The sequence below is a fragment of the Scatophagus argus genome, chromosome 1 (genome assembly GCF_020382885.2).
Source record: "Scatophagus argus isolate fScaArg1 chromosome 1, fScaArg1.pri, whole genome shotgun sequence".
NCBI lineage: Eukaryota > Metazoa > Chordata > Actinopteri > Scatophagidae > Scatophagus > Scatophagus argus.
In genome coordinates, this window is record NC_058493.1 from 10,599,948 (window position 1) to 10,620,562 (window position 20,615).

The following is a 20,615-nucleotide window of genomic DNA, read 5'->3' on the forward strand; positions in this document are numbered from 1 at the left end:
TATATTGCTCCTAGGTGTGAGCATGTCTGCTTGTCTATCTGTGTGTGTTGGCCCTGAAGTTGACTGGCAACCAGTCCAGGGTGAACCCCGCCTCTCACCCATAGTCAGCTGGGATAGGCTCCTGCCCCCCCACAACCCTGACGGATAAGCGGTATAGAAAATGGATGGATGGATGGAAAGGGCTAACTCTGGCTAACAGGCTGTTCTCTGATTTGATGGCAGTGAAGTCATTGGACTATGCCCAAAAACACATGGCTCCTTTTTCAAAATTTGTGTCCAGAAATGCATTTTCACCATGACTGTGACATTGATTCTGATGTACAGCACATCCCCATGTTCCCAAAAGCAGTCTATATTTAGTCTATTCCATCATCCAGTATATTAGATAGAGATCATGTGGATTCTGTCTGTCTTTCACATCCCTATTTGGGGCTAAGAATATACTCATAAAACATATCTTCAACTTAGAATTACATAATCCTAGATAAGATTTCTGTTTGGCTGCTTTGGCCCGGAGAGAGGCCATTATGTAATAAAGAGAGAAAGGTAATGAAATTTAGCTCCGGGTAAAAAGCCAGAGAGGATCATAAACTCTGCTCCAGACGGTGCTATAACTTAGTCGAAAACTCAATGGAATGGCCACTGTGGAAAGAAAATGTCTGTAAACCATTGGTGCTTTCGTAAATCTAGCTCTTACACATTTTTATTCCTCTAAAAACTGACACAAACCTGTATGACAATAATCATTATAGATGCGTGTTAAGATGACGGAGTTCTGATTTACCCTCTGAGGATCCAGTTCAATGTGTTGCACGGGCTGAGGCTCAGGAAACAGAATCATCTCCTCTATGATGTGCATCTTATCGTTGGCATTGATGGCCTTATGGAGCTTTCCATCATCTGGAAGACACAGAAGGCAAGTGGAAGTGACTTATTCTGAAGACAGGGGACAGTTTGTGAGGGAATAGAAGCAACAAAGTAAAACACACAAGAGTATATTTTAAAGAGTTTTCCATATAAATTATGAAAATAGCCACAACATAAAGTCCACTGTTGTGTAATGAGCTCTACCTGTTCCAATGAAGAGCACGTCGTAGGCTCTCTCCATGCCTTGGATCTTATGCACGGCGATCTGTGTGTAGCGCACACTGCGTTTCAGCAGCAGAGGAGCACTGCGGATCACGCTATCCATCAGGAAATGGTCCTTGACGAAGTTGAGCACTTTGTCGGGCATGTGTAAGGACGACCGGATACCCATTTGCCTGGCGTGGTTGGTCACGCACTGTGGGGGAGTAAATTAAAAATGAAAAATGAATCTCTGTTTATTAGAATAGCAAACACACAATGAGAATGTATGCAGGATTATGACCCTGACTTACAGCATAATGTTTGGAGTAAAGCAAAGACCAAATGCAGTGACTGCATACACTAACAGACCTTGAAACTGCTGGATTGGCTGATATATAAAATTTCGTATAAAAGATAATATCAACCAATTTTTAAGCATTTGTAATGCTCAACTGACTTATGAAGAATTATGCAGAAAATCAGCAAGATAGTACTTTTGGGTTATGTCATTCAGAAAAGAAACAGTGAACATCTGCTTTATATCAAGTGCATTTAATGAACAGCCCAGAAATCAGGTACAGGTACAGCTGGAAATGGTTGCTGATGGGCTCTCATATACACTGTCTCTAAATGTAAAAATAACAACAGATATATGGGCTGTTACAAAAACAAAAAACAAAACAAATGTAGTTATCTTTGTCTTTTTATCTAAACTTGCATTCTTCTGACTAAACAGAGACAGATGCTGCTTGAATGAACAGATGCTGAAAATGGAGTAGAAGAAGTTGGACTGTTCTGTTTGTCACAGGATATTGCATGGACCACTCACCGCCCCGGGCCGTGGCTCAGGCACTGGGTGGTTGTAGGTGTACCACTGCTGTGTCTCCCTGTTGACCTCCCGGTAGCGGCCGCTGAAGGCTCTTTCCACTTGTGCCATGGTGAAAGCGCACACTGCTGAGCTACCAGATGCTCCTTTATACCTGCAAACACAAAAAGTTGATCACTTTCTGTTCAAAGACTCCACATTTCTTTTGCTAGGTGTATATGGAGCCATTTAAAGATGTAGTCTCACACACTCACACTCGCACCCATTTTCATGTAGCATGTTCACAAATTTACCCGATCCATCCTCTCTGCAGTTGCCATCATTTTATCCGGCAACTTCTCACTGGAGAACAGTTGCAGAGTGGGCGATTGAATGAATTCAACATTAAAACCTTGATTTCTTTGATACATTAATTAGACATCAGGGTTGCATGAGTTTGTGTTAGTGTTTAAGCTCATTACAGCTGCTCTAAATTCAGAGGAGCCAAGGAAGAAAAGGCAACTTGCCAAGATTGAGTGGAGATATTAAATAAAAACTGGCTGAAGATGGTGTGTGTGTGTGTGTGTGTGAGCTGTGTATATTCAAGCATGTGTGTGTGTTTGTGCAAAAAACATAAACTGTAAGCATTATATTCATTAAAGTGTGTCACAGATATGTGATAGGAACAAACTCCTCCATCCATCTCTTACCACTGGGAGGTGAAGACACCGTAGAAGACGGTGCTCTCCCAGCTGTCTCCTATGGGCTTCAGGACAAACATGTCCTGGATGATGTTAAAGGGGAAGCCATCATCAGGGAGGGAACACAGAAGCTGGGCTTTCAGGAAGGTGGTCCACTTCTTCTGCAGAACGCGTTCACCGCCTTTGTCACCCTGCAAACAGTTCAGGTACATTATATTGTGTTACAGAGGACTTTATGTCTCATTTCACTTCACGTTTAGAGTTAGCCAGAGGGAAAAGGGATCCCAGTTTCTCTTATTGAAGCAGGAACATCTCTGCTTGTTCAGGTATGTGACTGCTGATGATTCGGTAGTAATGGTAACAGTAGAGTGAGCTATGGACATGGCTGACACAAGGGATCATCAAGGAGCAGCACAATGTCAAAAAATATGGCTAAAATGACTAGAATTAGAGAGCATTACTAAATGACTTAAACATGCCTGGAGTCAATCTTTGAGTCTGACATTTAAATACATTAGAATCAATCAATACGCAAATATTTTTCATTTCAGAGGTTAAACTGATGAACTCAAGATGTCTCCTGTTTCTCTGCATCCTCAGTGTATGTTTCTACACCACGTTGTGTAAGTCACATAATGAATCATGATTGGATTCCAAACTAGTTGTCATGTCACAAAAAGAAAGAAAAAACAAAAACGGAGTGTCAGGTATGTACACGTCTTCTAGTGTCAAACTCAGGACATACAACACTTTGCACTGTGAAGACCAACAAGCATTTTAATCAGAGCTGTGAGGCTGAGTCCTTATGCTGTACTAAAACTGCAGTCCCCTGCCTTTACTCTAGAGGGTGCTATTGAGTTCAAAAGAGAGAATGCGAGACAGTTATGATCCATTTTGGGAAAATAAACTGGATAAATAAACCCAAACAACACAGATATTAATGGTTTTGATTTTGATGGAACTCAAACCACTAAAATCTAAAAATCCATTCCTGTGGTACAGGACATGTGTGGTGGATTCACTCTGAAAAGCAAAGGATATTTTGACAAAAAAGTTGCCTGCGCACCTAAAATCAGTTGCTCTTTAAAGGACAGCAGATGGAAAACAAACAATGGCTAGTTATTAGTTACTTCTTTCAAATCAACGTCAGTGGTTCACGCCTCACTTCCTCTGCTAGATAGAGAGGAGACACTCACTCTCCTTTTAAGCTGTCAAGAAATATTCACGCAAACAGTTATCAGAGGACTTTGTTGGGACTAGCAAATTATCAAAGAGCTTGTAAACATGCACTTAAAGAAACTCCTTCCAAACACTGTTAGCAAGCTGAAAAACACAGGAGGAGCAGGAGCACGAGGAGGAGGAGGAAGAACACAACCAAAACAAGAGGTCTCGCCCAATCTCAAGACAGCCTTCCTGCCTCAGATCCAAACTATCCCGTCAGCAGGGCCTCCCAAACCCTGAGCAACTCCTACATAACAGCATAAGCAGTGAATCACCCTTGAGGAGATAATAAAATGCAAAACTATAACTACCTCTGTTTCCTCCTCTCTGCTGCTGTTACACACAAACAATCATGTTGCTTGTGGTGAGGTGGAACCTCGTGGGAATGATGCAGGCCCTGGGAGCCAATTACTAAGCTGTGGAAGTAGCCTGTCCACATAATGAGGAGACCACATTCCTGCTCTCTCAGCTGTTCACCGCCCGCCATTGTTGCTGTGCTCTGCTGCACAGCTTTCAAACGCACTGACCCGCCCTTCAAAATTATATTCTCTCTCACATGTGCTGTATTACATACTCCTCTAAGATTTTACTGGAACATTTCAAATTCTTCTCCTTTGTCAACCTGAGAGGTGATTGAACAAGTGAAGAAAATGGTGCCACACAGTGCTCATAATCTGCTGACTTTGACAGTCCTTCAGTGTGCACACCTGAATAAACAACTCAAAGAAGGAGTGGAAGAAGGCTGGGGGACAGATAGGAAAGAGGAGGGAAGAAAAACAACTCGGAAGCAGAATGACTTGGCAACCTAACGTAAAACAGTAGTTAGGAACACTCAGAAAGCTGAAGAGCCTTTGATTTATCTTAACTTACGAGAGACTCGTCCTCTTTATAAGGCAGCAACACTAAAACCACATTTAAACATATATGGCCTTGGTACTCTGACAGAAAATGGAGTGCAAGCTTTCTGTGTGTTAAAAAGTGTGTTACAGATACTGAGCCTGCTGACAGGGAGGGACGTTCATACCTTACCTAACTCTGATCTGAGTTCAGCACTTTCTGCTCACTGAAGGAATATACAGGGCGTGTGTTCAGATGTGAGACACTATTCTGAGAAATAAAAATTGAATATGAAAATAGTTTAGGGTGTTAGCCTGCAGCAATTCAGCGGCTGGGTTTTTGAAGACATGTTAGACTGGTCTGTAGTGCGAGGCTGATCTTATTTTTGGTCTTAAAACTAAAACACAGAATTTTTCAAACTGTGACGGGGCTGTGGGAGAGTTGCTGCGGGGGGTGAGGAGGGAGGGACGACAGGCAGAGACACTGTGAGAGGTGGACAGGTGGCCGTGGGTGTTCTGGAAACATCGGGAAGTTAGTTATTGTGGTTTGGCTTGCTGATTTGGTCCACTCACTACAACACTCAACCTCAACTCAACACTACAACCTCATGGAGGCAATTAAGGCACTTTAAAATCCTTAAGGTCCCATTATCGCAATTTGAGTCAAATCCATCCTCCTTCTCTGAGTCATAACTCAGTCCAATCTAAACACACAGACAAGATAAATAAGTCTTTGGATTCAGGGCACGGAAGAAATCATTAACATAAAAAGATGCTCGATATAACTCCAGAACTTTTTTTCAAGTATTCCTTCTAATGTGAATTAGAAAAAAAACCTGACTTACTGTAAAAGTTGGTCACTCAGGCTAACTGAACAAAGAGCCAGGTTCCATTGCAATAATCTGTGACCCCTGCTTTTCATACTGTATTTTCACAGTGAAATTTCCCTGTGCATATTGAATTTTTTTCAAAGGGCAGATGTTTTCTAGTGGAGAGAAGACAACTGAGTGGTTTGACATGGCTGCTGATCAGCCATGATTTTTAAATTTGAGAAGAAAAGCCTTCATGGAAAGAATTCAAGGAAAAGTAGTCCTGCTTAAGACAGTCAAGCACCAAACATCTTTTAGATATGTTGTCCAAGAAGTATATTCTTCTGTCAGACAATCAAGTCAGAGCAAAAGCATTTCTTTTAGAATAAAATGGACCGTAGGTGAAATTCCTATGCATCATCTCAATACATTGATTTGCTGATGTTCTTAAGCATTTACCCAACGCATTGGAGAACGAACTTACCTGCATCACTGCTACAGAGCAGCATCTGAAAAGATGCCAGTGAGGAAAAAGAGGGCTGCTGCATTCCAGTGAAATAAAGGCGCTTTATAGAGCAGAGAAAGCCATTCTCCTGTCTCTACTGCACAGTTCATCTGCAGCAAGTTGCCCACAGTCTGGGGGCCTTCCTGTCAATGATTTCCATATATAGAACCCAGGAGGTGCTCCGCTGGCTTGGAGAGGTGTCGCAGCACCGAGTGCCAGAGCCTAGCAGGACTAAGTCATTAAGCTGTCACTTAAGATTACATGCTGTCCCCACGATTACTCACATTACTGCCTCCATGAACAAGAGGCATCAGTCAGGGAGTGATGCCGAGTACATGTATATCAGGCGGCTTCATTGCCGTTTAATTGATCTGATGACAGGTGAAAAGGGGTAAAGTCAGGTATTGATCCGCTTAAACTCTCGTGGAGGGAGGAGGGGAATGACGTCAACGGTTTGAATGATGCGAGTGAACTCTGCAGTTGCCAGAGTTTGCATGCTTCTACTTGCAACTAAAACAGGCCATATAGCAGAGTGGAAAAAGCATTTCATATTGCTGAGAAGCACCCTTGAATACTAATAATGCCTGCAAAGCTCAAAGCGCTGGCAGAGAAAGGCAAAGAGCTGGCGGGATGGACGAGTGCAGCTGACATTGTGAGGGAGATGGAAGGAGAGGGGGAGATGACATTGCAGAGAAAAGGGAGGGAGGGCGGCGCGGTGAGGAGGAGAGGACGAGTCAGGCAAGGGGATACCAAATCTGTTGAAAACATGTTTGCACAGTCCAACAGGAGAAGAAAGCACAGTGACAGATTTCCATTGTATCTGCACTGGAATGACACACAGTTAAACGTTATCAAACACGCTATGACACAGGAGTGTCCCGCCTTGTTTTGAGGCAATTGTGCTGTGATTACTAAGGATTATCAGGAGGAAGCTTGAGCCCTGCAGTCCCTCTTATTGTTGCACGGCCATGCTGTGTAATGGCCTCACCCCCAGCCCCAGGTGTCTTACCTTGCACACGCGAGCAATCCTCGACACAATGGTGTTGTCAAAGAAGTCGAATTCTTTTCCCGCCTCACTGAAGAAGAAGTAAATCTTGTCGTCGTCTCCCACAGGGTTTCCTATTGGCTGACTCTCCTCGATGTAAGCAGATCCGACAAAGACAGGATCTGTTAAAAATAGAGAAACACAAAAGGAGACAGGTGGCTAGAGAGACACGCTGCACCTTTATCACCAACGCAGTTTTTTTTCTGACTTTTCATCACTTTTGTCCCAACATAAATTTGGAAAAAAGCCAGCGATCACAGAGGATAGATGTATTTTGAAGTGCATGTGCAAGCGAGCTTCTGCAATCGAAGCGAGCGAGCTTTCTTTGCTCTCAGTCTGCACGCATTAGCGGCTGTGCCTCGCTAATGATTGCTACTTTTGGGAGCTTATCTGCTCTGTTGGGTACATAATGGGAGATGTGTAGTTGGCTAAAAACCCAGTCTGCCAATCTGATGGGGTAAATGGAGTTTACCTTGCAACCATTTCAAAGAGTTTTCTGTCTTCAGAGCAGTTCCCTGACCCAGACTCTTGTAAATGACTGGTTCATTCCCTTGGAAGTTGCTGACAGTACCAGTGTACAATTCTCCATCTGCAGGACAACAAAGGATAAGCCATAGAATGTGAGATTTTAAATTAAGAACTTAATTTGCCATTAATTAAACATTATGAACTACAAAAAGATTGTGCGCTGGGGGCTTTCTTTACTGCAACAGATGAAGTGAGTAGCAGTTCAGAATGAATATTATGAGTGAGGGATTTGACAATTGTGTCTTCCACTCATATCCAGCTCAATTATTCACTAATTGCTTGTTAAAGAAGCTGAACACAAACAGTGTCTGTTGGTGTCCGGCCATTTATCAGAGAGACTGATGCAGACAAACAACATCAGCAGGCACATCATGACTCATTACCGAATCAAAGTGGTAGTTAACATCAAAGCAGCTTCGGGAAACAGCTGAGCCTGTTTTCAGAGTCTCTTCCCAGAAAGAAGCCTCTCATAATAATACCTTGTTCTTTGAAAGCCAAATGTTTAAAGTGACACGACAAGAGAGAAAAAAAAAAACCTGTTTAGTTCTACATACCAACAATGATGGCAGTGGATTTGTACTCTGGATTAAAGGGGCAGCGACTGCGCCCATCTTCCATCACGACCTCGCCCACTTCATCTCTCTCCAGTGTAAATGTTGACGTGTTCTGGAGACGAGACACAAACAGCAAATCCCTCAGGCACAGTCCAATTAAATTCTACTTACAGTAAAGAGTGAGCTAAAGTGAGCTCCGAGACTTCAAGCTTATTCTCTCCACTTCTCCACTACAATACACACTGATACTGACTTTTAAGGAGTGTTGGAATCACTTGGAATATACAGTAGTTGTTTCTGCTGGGTAAGCCGAGGCTTTGGGACACTGTATGTCAAAGGCTATGAACAGAGCTTCTGTAGTTTATTATTAATCAGCCCCACATATGCCATCCAGCTGCAATAAATGTTCACCAATGTGTATTAATCCCTTGCTTTAAATAGTACTTTACTCCTGTTTAAGCATCGTTTGTGAAAAGTGATGAATCGTTACAGAAAATTACCGACTAAAAACATGAAATTATATATATTTGACCCGTTTTTACAGACTTTTACAGACATGTCATAGATGGGGACAAACAGACTTGTGAATGAGTGAGACAGAGATAACATTAAACATAAACATAAATAATAAGTAAAAACATAAATAATGTTGAGTTTTGTCCTTATTGTTGACAATAAGAAAGTATAGACTAACAACAACTTTATCCTTTAAATTTGCCTGGTTTTTTTTTTTTTAGAGGTTTTTCCAGAAGGTCTGTCTTCAGACAGTTTGTAAGGTTTACACAAGAAGTTGCATAATAGGGACTTTTCAGCTGAGATTTGGTTTCAGACATTGTGTACTAAAAAGCCATAAAACATACTGTAGGTAACACTTTTAAACCAAAGTCCATTTTCCCCAACTTAAGCTCTTCTACTGTAGGTGCCTGTGGCTGGTGTATGTATGTATGTATGTACATATACATATCTATACATACATACATATCTATCTATATATATCTATCTATATATATAGATATATAGATATATATATAGATATGTATGTATATATGTATGTATATATATATATACACACACACACACACACACACACACACACATATATGTGTGTGTGTGTGTGTGTATTCGACCACTGCTTAAAATGATGTTGCTTTAAGAGAAGGTCTCTTGCTGCCAGAGTGAACATATGTGTGAAAAATGTATTGCAGTAATAACTTGTTCTATTTAAAAAGGAAAGTATAGAGTGCTTTCATCTCCTGGAAAATGTTCCCATTCTTCATCATTACAAGACGCTATTATGTTGGGGGCTTGTTTGAATTCATGTCCATTACTTGATTGTTTAGTGTATCTTCTTGGCTTCAGCATTTTGTTACACTGTCCATAAAACCCTCAGCAACTGTTTTGGGAACAGCTATAAAAATAAAGCTTTTATTAATGTTAACTCATCGTCTCAGAGGAAGGCTCTGGGTGACACTGACGCACACACACACACACACACACAGACACAGTTCTGGACTCTGTCAGCAGGGTGAGTGTTCACCCAGACCAAAGAGGCTCAGAGTTGGAATCCCAGTTCAGGGCCTAAAGTCCTGCCAAGTCATCTTCAGTCTGAGATGTCCCGTGTTTATCTTTCACTCTGACGTCAAAGTGTGTGTGTGTGTGTGAGAGTGTGTGTATGCATATTCCTGTAGTTGTGGGGACAAAAATTTGTTTAAACAGTCACATTGTGAGGACCCGCCTTACTTATGGGGACGAAATGCAAGTACAATGTAAGTCATTAAATATTAGGGTGAAGAGTTGCTTTAAGGTTAGGTTGAGGTTAGTTTGGTTAAGGTAAGATAAGTGATGTTTATTGTTATAGGAAGGTGGTGGTTAAGCCTACAGGAAATGAATGCAAGCCTATATAATGTCCCCAGAAGTCCAAAAGGGATATGTGTGTGTGCGTGCGTGTGTGTGTGCGTGTGTGTGTGTGTGTGTGTGTATGGAGGAAGGCATCACTGAAATCAATGTCATCCTGCTGCCTGTAACCATCACTCCATATTTACTCCTCCGCTCGATAAGCAGATCTACCACTTCCCTCTCACTGGAAACCACACACAGCTCGTGTACCCCCTGTTGACTTGTCTGGCTAAAGTGCCTCAGTAGCATTTGGTTACGGATGGATAGCAACAGATCCAATACTGACGTGCTGGATAAAAGAGCTCGGTTCCTCAAGAGCACTAAAGAAGCATACAAAAATTCCAACACTGTGCTAGAGAGAGAAGTGGAGAGAAATAAAAATAAAGATCTGGCTAAAGTGAGAGGACATTACTTACTATGTAGGCACAAATGGGACTGAAGGCATAAGTGCCACACACATAGAGATGAGTGCTGTTCAGCCGCAGGAGAATTTTGATGTAATTGAAGCAATCAGTCTGGAACAAACAGAAGCAAATATGAGATCTATGGGTTCAACAGAAATCCTTACAACTGAATGTGCTTTTTCCAGAGAGATCCTTTAAGTCTGGACCTGAAATACTGGAGCTCTTAATCACAACACACAAATACTTCAGAAACTGTAGGACAAAAAAAAGAAGAAAAACTGTTGGAAAAACCTCCCAGCATCACACAGCAGTTGCCTTGTGGGCTCTCTGTAATACCAGAGTTGTACACTGCTGTACAAAGATTAGCAAGGTTTGTCGCCTGGGGATACAACAGCTGGCAAGACAACAAGGTAGCAGACAGACAGCGAGAGGGAGAGGGAAAAGCAGTGCTCAAAAAAAGAGCAATTCCCTGTCAAGCCCGAACACTTGATGAATCTGTTTGTAACTGGTGGAAAGGTTTGTCAACACAGAATGCAATGCTCATTTTATCTGCTCGCAGCAGCAGTGAAAAGACTCAGAAAGGACTGCAAGAAAACAGCAAGCACACCCTCCGCACAACCATCCACAGAACCATCACACTGAAGTATATTCTTTTGGAGTGGTAGAAGGTGCCTCTCACCTCAAGGTTCTTCCCTTTGAAGCTGCATTCCTCTCTTTTACCAGCAGGAGTGCCCCACGTCAGCTGAAGATGAAAAAGAAGCCCTGAATAAGTCATGTGAAATTCGGTTAAGTACACAGATTCTACTGAGGAGTTTCTTCCTGTACATTAGAACTGGTGTGTGTTATAGAAAAAGATGAAAATGACCTCTTATGAGGTCAAGTAAGCTGCTAGATTTTGCATGTCACAATTATTTAACTCTGATTATTCGCATTTACAAACCAAATTAGTAACTCAGACAAAACTATTACCCAATATTAGTCTTTAACTGCCATTAATAAGCCATAGTAAAAGCAAATTATCTGCCTGCCCACTTTAATTGCCATCTTGCCCCTGACAGTCCACTTGGCATTGGACATACTCACATTCTTCTGCAGCTTGGTCTTGCTGATGTCTGAGAGGCTGAGGGCGAACAGCGCCTCCCTGGCTCCGACGTACAGCATGTCGTCCTCCTGGCTGAGCAGCATAGAGGTGTAATTAAAGATGCCGTCCACAGAGAATCTCTTGGCTGACCTCTCCTTTGCATCTGGAAAACAGCAGGAAAACACACACACACACACACTGGAGATTATCATCACATAGCAGGACAGAGAAAACGAGGAACACACCGGTACAGGACATAATCGTGATACTAGAAGTACAAGAAGATTAGTTTGTCAGATTAAAGACAATCCACAATGCCTCCGTGTATCTCTGTTATTGCCAAGACACTTCTGAGATATGAGAACCAATAGCAACTAAGTGTAGTTTATGGAAGTCTTAAGGCCTGATTTGTTGGGCTAATTAGTCAATCAACTATTAAAATTAGTCTGGTGGAGATGGAGAATTCAGAGGGTAAAACCAGCTGAGTACCACATGTCAATACAAAATAACTCCCAGTCCTACAGTGTTGGCCAAACACAAATCTACGATCAGAGAGCACTCCAAGGAAATCTGGGAAGCTCCGTTGAGGCTTAACAGAGAGCTACAAATATGACAGGAGACAAGAACAAGTGGACAGACATCACATTTCATCCAATTACAGCACAACATACAGTGGTGAGCTTCACTCAAAAAAATTTATGACCAAAAGAGGGTAAACTCTCATTGAGCACCATTTCTGTGCTCCTTGAGACAACCATCCTCACTGTTTATCCCGCCTTTCTGATGGTGGCGGCCAGCAGCTACTGCAGCGCCATCAGAACATGTCGCATGTACGAGCCACATACACACTCTCTTGTGCTGGCCAGCTCTCTCTTTGCTCTGCTCGGTACTGCCAGCAGAGTAAAAGCCTCTTCTGCTCAACACCAATCTAAATCTCCTTCATTCTGCCGCTCGCCAACCCTCTTCAAATGGATCTCTTTAGCAGTGGGCCATAAGTCAAATGAGTTACTCCCAGCCCCACATCATTCCCTTCCCTGCAGCCTCGAACAGTTCGTGTGATGAGACACAGATTCAACGTACACACTGCTCCCTTTATAGCATTTCTTTTGGCGTCTCTTCTCAGGATCCTCTACAATGGCATCGGCAGCAGCTTCTTGCTGCTTTGCACTGTGACAGCAGAGTTTCAAGAGGTTTGGATTGATTTTTGTGGCTGGTTTTTGTAATCAGTCTGACAACTGGTCACTTCAGTTTGACTCGCGATGTGGTAAACTGCTCAAACCATGCAATAGAAACGGCAACAAATTGTCCAGGAAGTCATCAAAAGTGGTAAATTCAAGACCTTGAAGCTTTGTGATCCCTAGAGAAATGAGTTGGACTCCATGTGAATCTGGATGGGTGGATGTTATCACTTGATATCTATCAACCAAACTAACAATCTTCTAGAGGCCAATAAAGACACGAAATATGTGCAATCAACTATTTGTGCATCCGTTGCTTACATACTTCTTCTTTTTGACCATCTTTGTAAATGTTTATCTATTGCCTCCCATTCCAAACATATTAAAACACGCTCAATGTGCTCCCCAAGCCAAAGCGCTGGGGGTCACGGACTCCATTTGCTTATCCAAATAAGATTACTGGCTCGTATCTGGAGTTGCTAATATTTGCTGCAGTTAAACCGTTTGCAGCCGCTCTCCTCGTGTATGACCAGCAAACTCAAATTCAAATTTAGACACTTCAGACAGTGAGAAAAAGATACCAGCAGTACATTTATCCTCAACACTCCAGGTGGTGCATTGGACCATAATGCAAATGCAGCCAGTTAACAGCAATAAACATTTACAACCCACAACTTAAACTTTTCAATATGCTTGCAAACAAATGGTTCATCTAACACTTGAGGCAGTTTGGCAGATGATCGTCTTCCCCTTATGGGAGTGAAAGCCAGCTGCACAAGCCACATCTTCTCCAAAATCAAATCTGAGGCTCTTTTCAGATCAACAGCCCTCATTCTCTTTAAAACACTGTGACATCTGGAGTCAATGAAAAGATGGGCTTGTCAAAGTCCAGGGATGGGATACAAAATTGAAAAAACAAAACATTTCCTATAGTCATGTTTAGGAAAATTTGTATCTTTTTTTGAATGACCCAAGTGGGGAAGGAAAAACTGGATTTATTTCAAGGTGAATTAAGTCTGTTAAAAATGTTCTAAATGCTCATAAAGTGAGTTACGCTCAGTCCCAGGGGGCCCCACCGTTGGCAGACAATGGAGTGCCGTCTCTCCTCTCAACAGGGGGACATATCATAGCTCGACTGTCAAGGCTCCCCTGAGTTTTGGCCATTCACCGGAACCAAAAACAGCCGTCCCTCAGCATATTAAAACTCTCTGACATAAATCACAGTGACATCCTCTTAGACAGACAATGGAATAACGAGCAGAGGAGAGCACACTCATGAAACTTTTACTCAGCGAGCAGACTGGAGCTCCTTAATGGGAGAGAGGGATGTGTGTCGGGTGGGAGTGGGGGTTGAGGTCAGGGCACTGAGTGGGAGTTGTGGTAACCAGGATGATTGGATTGAGATGCTGACCTATGAAGAAACATGCAGACAGGGGGAGGAAAATGTTACTTTCAAAGCACTCTGAGATGGATTTTTGATGAGAGCAGAAGGTCAAGCAGTCATAAACATCCGTGCTGTGTCAAGATGTGGCGATTTCAAACCAAAACTCAAGCCTTTCGCTTTCTTTTTCCCCATCTACAGGAGTTGGTTGTTTTTTGTGCTTGCAATGGATCAGCTGTGTGTTTTGACATGCTCGCTGCAGAATGTCGGGCATCTGCAGGCCATTTCCCAGCCAGACTCCAGGTCCATTTATCACGGGTCTGTTTAATCAGCTGGCTGTCACCAAGTCAGGCCCTCAACCTCTGCTTATGTTCACCACATCACACCTACCATCAATATGGCTACTTTATTGCCACTGGTGAATTAGTTAGTACCACTAGTTCAGCCTGGAAGGCAAATTGTTTATATTTGACTCAATTCTACACGGTGGTGACGGCCTCCAACCTGTAAAGAGGCTGCAAAATAAATCTTAGCCACACTCACGCAACACTAACAACATTCAGCAGTGAAATTCTCCCTGGCACGTAATGACCTCTCAGCAATTGGGTGAATTTTAATTTTGGCAGCGTATTCATTTATCATGATGTTCTGTTTTTAAATCAGTGGAGGTAAAGATAGCAGTCATGGCAAATCTGAGTCCTTGGGTCATGCAAGTCTGTGACCACAAAATTAAGGGCGCAGGCAATATCCTCATCACTATAAAACGCATAGCAAACTATATTTCACTTCTGACTAAAGATTGGAGCAGGCCTAGTACAGAGTCTAATATAGAATATTTGCTTCCAACGTAACAGCAAAACATGTTAGCTACACGTTAGATTGCTATCTGGCGTCATGTCTTTGGGATAAATAAAGTTAACAGGGTATTAAATATTGTAATATAACATTACTGCTGACAACTCATGTAAATTCAAACCTTAAATTGTGCCGTTCTTTGTCCTTAAAACCTTCTCCATTCATTCTAAGTAGTTGTTAGCAAGAAAATGTTGCAATAAATAGCATAAATTACATGGACTAGCAGTGGTTACTACCTGATTCATCGTCAGGGGACTCAGGGAGCAAACGGAGTGCGGTTAGAAAAACTTCCTGCATGGCTGGAAGCATAGCTGATCCGGTTCAGTTGGACTCACGCTATTTATTGCAACAGTTTCTTACTAACAACTACTTAGAACGAATGCCGTAGATTATAAAGAGATTATGAACGGCACAATTTCTAATTTTGTATTCATATGGGTAGCAGAAAGTGTAGCCAAGGACTCAACAGATGGGTAAATAAAGAGAGGTGATTATTTTTTTTTATTTTTCTCGATTATTTTTAGGAGTTGAGTGAATCACACAACTGATTCAGGAATTGTACGTCTAAAAGATAACACGAACAAATCATATCAGAGGATTTCAGAGAGCAGCTGCTCTATGATCACAGTAGTGTTTACTTTATAGTGGGAGAATCAGTGGAAATCTGTGTGTACACCATGAACAGCTACAAACTTCTTGAATTAAAATGGAAATAGAGGCGGAGAGAGTCCTGCATCAGTGCCTTAAAATGGCCTAAAATCTCAGATTCTCTGTGTATTAGATCTATTGATTGTTGGTATCGCCTTCTTTATAGACATTATATTTCCTGCCCATAGATGTGCTTCTCAACAAAAGCTATTTTGTTAATAGTATAAATGTTTCACCATGAACACTGCAACATGGACAAAATACACTGCCTCAGGCGCTTGTCTCCTGAGAGACAATGCTTTTGCATAAAATGCCAAATAAAGAGAAACAGATAAACACAATACCCCCATTAAACACAAATTGTTATATAGCTTCCTATTTAATCTACACAAGAGTGGTACTGATGTCCTAATCAAACTTTTGGCAGAAAGTAAATAAGTGCAAACCCCAAAATGCTGTACTATACAAAACCCCCAAAACATACAAAAGTGGTTTATAAGAGGAAACATTATTATAATATTAAATGATATTTTTTCTGTCTTTATTATCAAAATACACATTACTCTAACTCTACTAGTATTGAGACATCAGGCCTCCAACATAACACAGTGACATCCACAAGATTTGCAAGTCTCTAAATCCTTTCATTCACATCACAGCTGAATGTGTGCAGTGTGTGCTTACTCACCATTGAGGTAACTAAGATATCATCAGAGGGTGCCAGCTTGCAGACACTGCGTCGCTGAGTAATAAAATACATGCCAGCTACGTGGCAGGCTTCATATTTTAGAGAAAATGCAGCAGGATCAACCTATTTTTCTCAAGTTTAATAGCACTCCAAGGGTGGGGCAATTGATTGGCTGCTTGGTAGGCATTCGCCTGCCAAGACACTCTTAAAAGCACCAACTGTAAACATGGCCCAGATTTACTAAAGCAGCATGAGCCAAATCACAAGGCGAGGGGGCAGCGGGGACAAAGGGGTTCACTTGTAACAGAGTGAGCCCACAGGAGAGGAGAGTGCAACACAGCCAATATTAATCTCACACACGAGCACTGCTTATCTTGCATGCAAGACACAAAATAAAAAGTATATATATATATATATATGTATGTATAATCTCTGCCCTCTGTGCCCTCTCACAGCTTCAAGGCTCTCTGTTTGACATGATTTGACAATGGACTTGATAGCTGCAGTGGAGCTGCCTAACAGAAGCTGACAGAAGTCATTTCAAGGTCATTGCAGCACTGCTCCTCCTTATATTTGGGCAAAGTGATGGTTATTCACTGGTTGGAGACTGTGGGCAACCAAGAGCTGCCCTGATGTGTCAGCCAAGGCTGCAAAGAAGCACTGCTTGTTGGCACAGTTGGATGACATGGATCAAGATCGGGAGGCAGAATGAGTTGGAGGAACTGGGTGCAAACTTTAAACAGATTTCTCATATTTTCTTTCCATTTCAACATAAATGATTTACTCAGTTTTGGGTTACATGTGGAGTGGATTCCTTTTTAAAAGGATAGATTTGCAAATGAATGCACAGTGAGTAAAACCTCTAAGTGCTGTGGACAGAGACAAATTGGGGCAGAGAAAAATCACACTTTCCTGGCTGTAAATAAAAGCTGACAGCACTCAGAAAGAGTCAGAATCAGCATCAGAATGAGTATAACACCTACAACACCTCTAGGGCCAGGTAGTAAGGCTTCAGATGGGCCATTTGTAATCACTGGCAATGATGTGTGCTGCAATATTGTGCATATATGGTGCACAGTGTGTTTGTATTTGGATATGTGTTTGAGTGTGTGTATGCACACCTCGTGCTGAGAGACGGCTGTACCTTGCAGATAATAACCAGAGCCTGACAGTGTGTAAGTCCAGCATTTGCTGTGTGTGATGATTATGCAGCAAAGAGGTGTTAATGGTGCCACATGGTTGCATGTGCAGGCTGAGAATCAGGGCAACAACAGAGAACCATGAAATGAGTGAATATTTGTTGGAAATGTAGCACAGCTGTGGGCACTACACAAGCCCTGGAATACTGAAAAATGCTCCCTTCATCCTACGAAGGAAAAACATGAGGTCAGTACATAAAAAGTGTGAATACCTTGAAAAGCAGAGAACAAGGGGCTGACACAGACATGATGACCTGCTCTGCAATTATTGGCTCTTAGGTGTCATCCTGATGCACTCTGGATTGGCACGCAACCAACCAACACTGAAAGCTGCAGAGCGAAGGAACACAGTCGTCTATCACAGCTTAGAAAATCCTGAATATTAGCTCAGTGAGACACAGAGAGCGAGAGGCACTGTGGTATTCAAGTGGGACAGACTGAAACACTGAGTAAGACAGATAGTTGGTATAACTTCCTCACTCACGTAATTCAAAACAGACGTGCCTGTGCTTGTCATGTGTGGCATGGCTCTTGAACCTCTCTGTCTCTCAGCACTAAAACTATAGATGTCACAGGACAGACATCACACAGATTCAGCCATCTCGCTGGTCGTTTTATGCTAAGAGCAGCGTGTTTTTTTTTTTTTTGACCATCTGCTTATACAGATGGTAAGTTTAATTATCCTCGCTGTGATTTTGTAAATACACTTTAAATATGAAATAAATATGACATTTTTGAACTCTAAAATGGGAAAAAAAATGCTAACTTTTGTTCAGCCTTCCAAATCCAAAGACTATTTAAATTTCATTTTAATTTACAGTCAGAATTTTCATTATTCTGCATTTACCTCTGCACCTTTTTAACGGCAGGGTCCACCATTTCCATGTGGGATTCAAATTTCATTCAAATGCACAATGAAGTCACAGGAAAATGACGAATGCAAGTAATCCAGTATTCATGTTCGTATCAAAGCTGTATTGTTACTGCTAATTCAAAATCAACATCCCCTTCTCGAAGTGGCTTTTATTCAGAAGCAGTCACAGCAAATGCAAGTTGTTTGTCATTGAGGCTGACTCCGACCAGCGGCCCTTCTGGTGTATTCCTAACAGAGTAGCTTCTTGAGAAGGGTTTGCTGTAGCATTAAAATGCAGCTGCTGTTACAATTGGTGACCTCGGGCATTCTGAAATATTAAGAATTGTAACTTTAACTAAGTGTCGGGCAGCTTCTGACGTCCCATATCCTGATCCACCTTCTACTCCTTCAGTTCCTTTCTTTGTTTTTAATAGATTCTAATATCCTTATACACACACACACAAAAACACATCCAAGAAAGACTGGCTTGATGAACGACACGCTATCCATAGCCTGGTGGACTTGAAGAAAAAAAAAAAGTCATTTGTGTTGGCACTGCAAACCAAATCCAGCTGGCTTGCACATACTTGCAGATCATTTCTACTGCAGCTCGAATCCCATGAAAGTACACTTCGATACATCACTTCTGCCTTCTTCTAAGCTCGCACACTTGTCAATTTTTAGGGCAGCTGTGTGCGGCTTACAAAGCACATTCATTTTGGACTTACATGTGTTGAAGGCCGTAAAGTGCTAGAGCACGCAGACATAACCCTCACCCTACCTTGTGTGTGTGTGTGTGTGTGTGTGTGTGTGTGTGTGTGTGTATGTCTGAAGAGGCCTTTAGTGATAGCAGCAGGCCAGAGTTGAAACTGAGTCTCCTGTTCTCTACTCATCCACCACAAAGTGAGGATGTGAAGTAGTCGGGCACATTGGCGTCACGTTCTGTCCTGATGTTTTTTTCTTGCACACACAAGACACAAACACTGCTAGAGCGTCATGTGTATTTCCTTTCATCGGGCTTCTTTCTTTCGAGTCTGCTACACCTGCACACACAGCAGAGTGTCAGCTATTGTTACTGATCAAGTCAAATAAAAACATGACGCCATGAAGTTTTTAAGAACAGAAGAGAGAGACTTCACCAGAATTCTGTCCTGTCTACATAACATATAGTCAGTGAGGCCTCACAGGGACACACACCTCACCCTCTCTTTTTTACATACACGCACAAGTAGGAATAAAAGGCATGTGGAGGATATTAACATACTGGAACTGAATCTGGAAAGTTCTGACTTTTAATGAAAGATACACAAGGCAATGGCTTTTAACTATTTGACTTCTGCCTCAACTCAAATGAAAAACCTGAAGTGTTTCCGGAGCACGTGCTACATTAGCTAACGAGTTGTTGTTTTTAGATAATAACAATGTGTAGTAATGATATATCTTTTCATAAAAGATTTCATTTCATTCTTCATCTTTTCTTGTTCCACATGTTTAAATGTAGTTCAGCCTTACAAATCAACAATTCATTTCAGTCACTACTGTTAATGAGTACATAAATTTGATAGGCTTATCAAATATGAAATTAGACAGCTCGTAATCCAGTATTACTTCTGAAAAGGAAACTAACCTTTTTGAAGCCTGATATGAATACAGTCTATCGTAATGGAAAGAGTCAAAAGTGTTGCCATGTACCATGTTATATTCAACATCAGCAGAATCCATAAAAACTGAAAACTTATGTTGCTATCTTCAGTTATACAGCTGTACGCACAGAGTCTATCGTGATTTTTGTATGTGTGTTACTGTAAAATCTCCTGTTAATGGCAACAAGGCTCACTTAGTTCTGATTTTACTTCTGGACAAACCTGCACTGCATCACCAGTGGTCCAAAACACTAAAGACTGCCTTTAACCTCACATTCCTTGCTGTCCATCTTAATTAACAGCTACACCATTATTTCTCGCTGCTTGCCATTTTCTTCAAATCAAATGTTCCTGATCGAAATCTGCAAAGACTGAACTTTTCTGTACATTCCCTGGAGCGTGCAAGTGATGAAGCCATTAAAACGTCTGAAACAGACGGAGCTGATGTGCTGTAATTATGCTCCATTGTTGCGGCTGTTATGGTGTTATGTGCAGGCACTTGTGGGTGCCACCTCCGCTGGAAGCCACACACTGCTTTTCTTTCAGGATCAGTGGGCGTGTCCTTGCTGGGTTTTAGGTGGGCATCGAAGCATGTCAGGATTATTTGGCCTGACCCCCCTCTTGTTGCCCCTCCTCTGTTTCTGCACTGTGATCTGCACACTGCCAAGGTCGCTGGATTAGCATGCATGAGAGAAAGCACACAATATTCGCTGAACA

At 41.9% G+C, this 20,615-nt stretch overlaps 1 protein-coding gene across 3 annotated transcripts in view; it reads right to left on the minus strand.

The window, feature by feature from the left end:
- sema4bb (sema domain, immunoglobulin domain (Ig), transmembrane domain (TM) and short cytoplasmic domain, (semaphorin) 4Bb) overlaps positions 1-20,615 on the minus strand; it is a 54,296-nt gene that overhangs the window by 6,092 nt on the left and 27,589 nt on the right. For all 3 annotated transcript variants that reach the window (XM_046380219.1, XM_046380043.1, XM_046380137.1), the window contains exons 3-12: positions 11,456-11,616; positions 11,052-11,114; positions 10,385-10,483; positions 8,073-8,184; positions 7,463-7,579; positions 6,955-7,112; positions 2,584-2,765; positions 1,898-2,048; positions 1,072-1,282; positions 785-900 (exon numbers count right to left, since the gene is read on the minus strand). In XM_046380219.1, the coding sequence (XP_046236175.1) occupies positions 785-900; positions 1,072-1,282; positions 1,898-2,048; positions 2,584-2,765; positions 6,955-7,112; positions 7,463-7,579; positions 8,073-8,184; positions 10,385-10,483; positions 11,052-11,114; positions 11,456-11,616 (1,370 nt within the window). The remainder of the gene's footprint in view (positions 1-784; positions 901-1,071; positions 1,283-1,897; positions 2,049-2,583; positions 2,766-6,954; positions 7,113-7,462; positions 7,580-8,072; positions 8,185-10,384; positions 10,484-11,051; positions 11,115-11,455; positions 11,617-20,615) is intronic.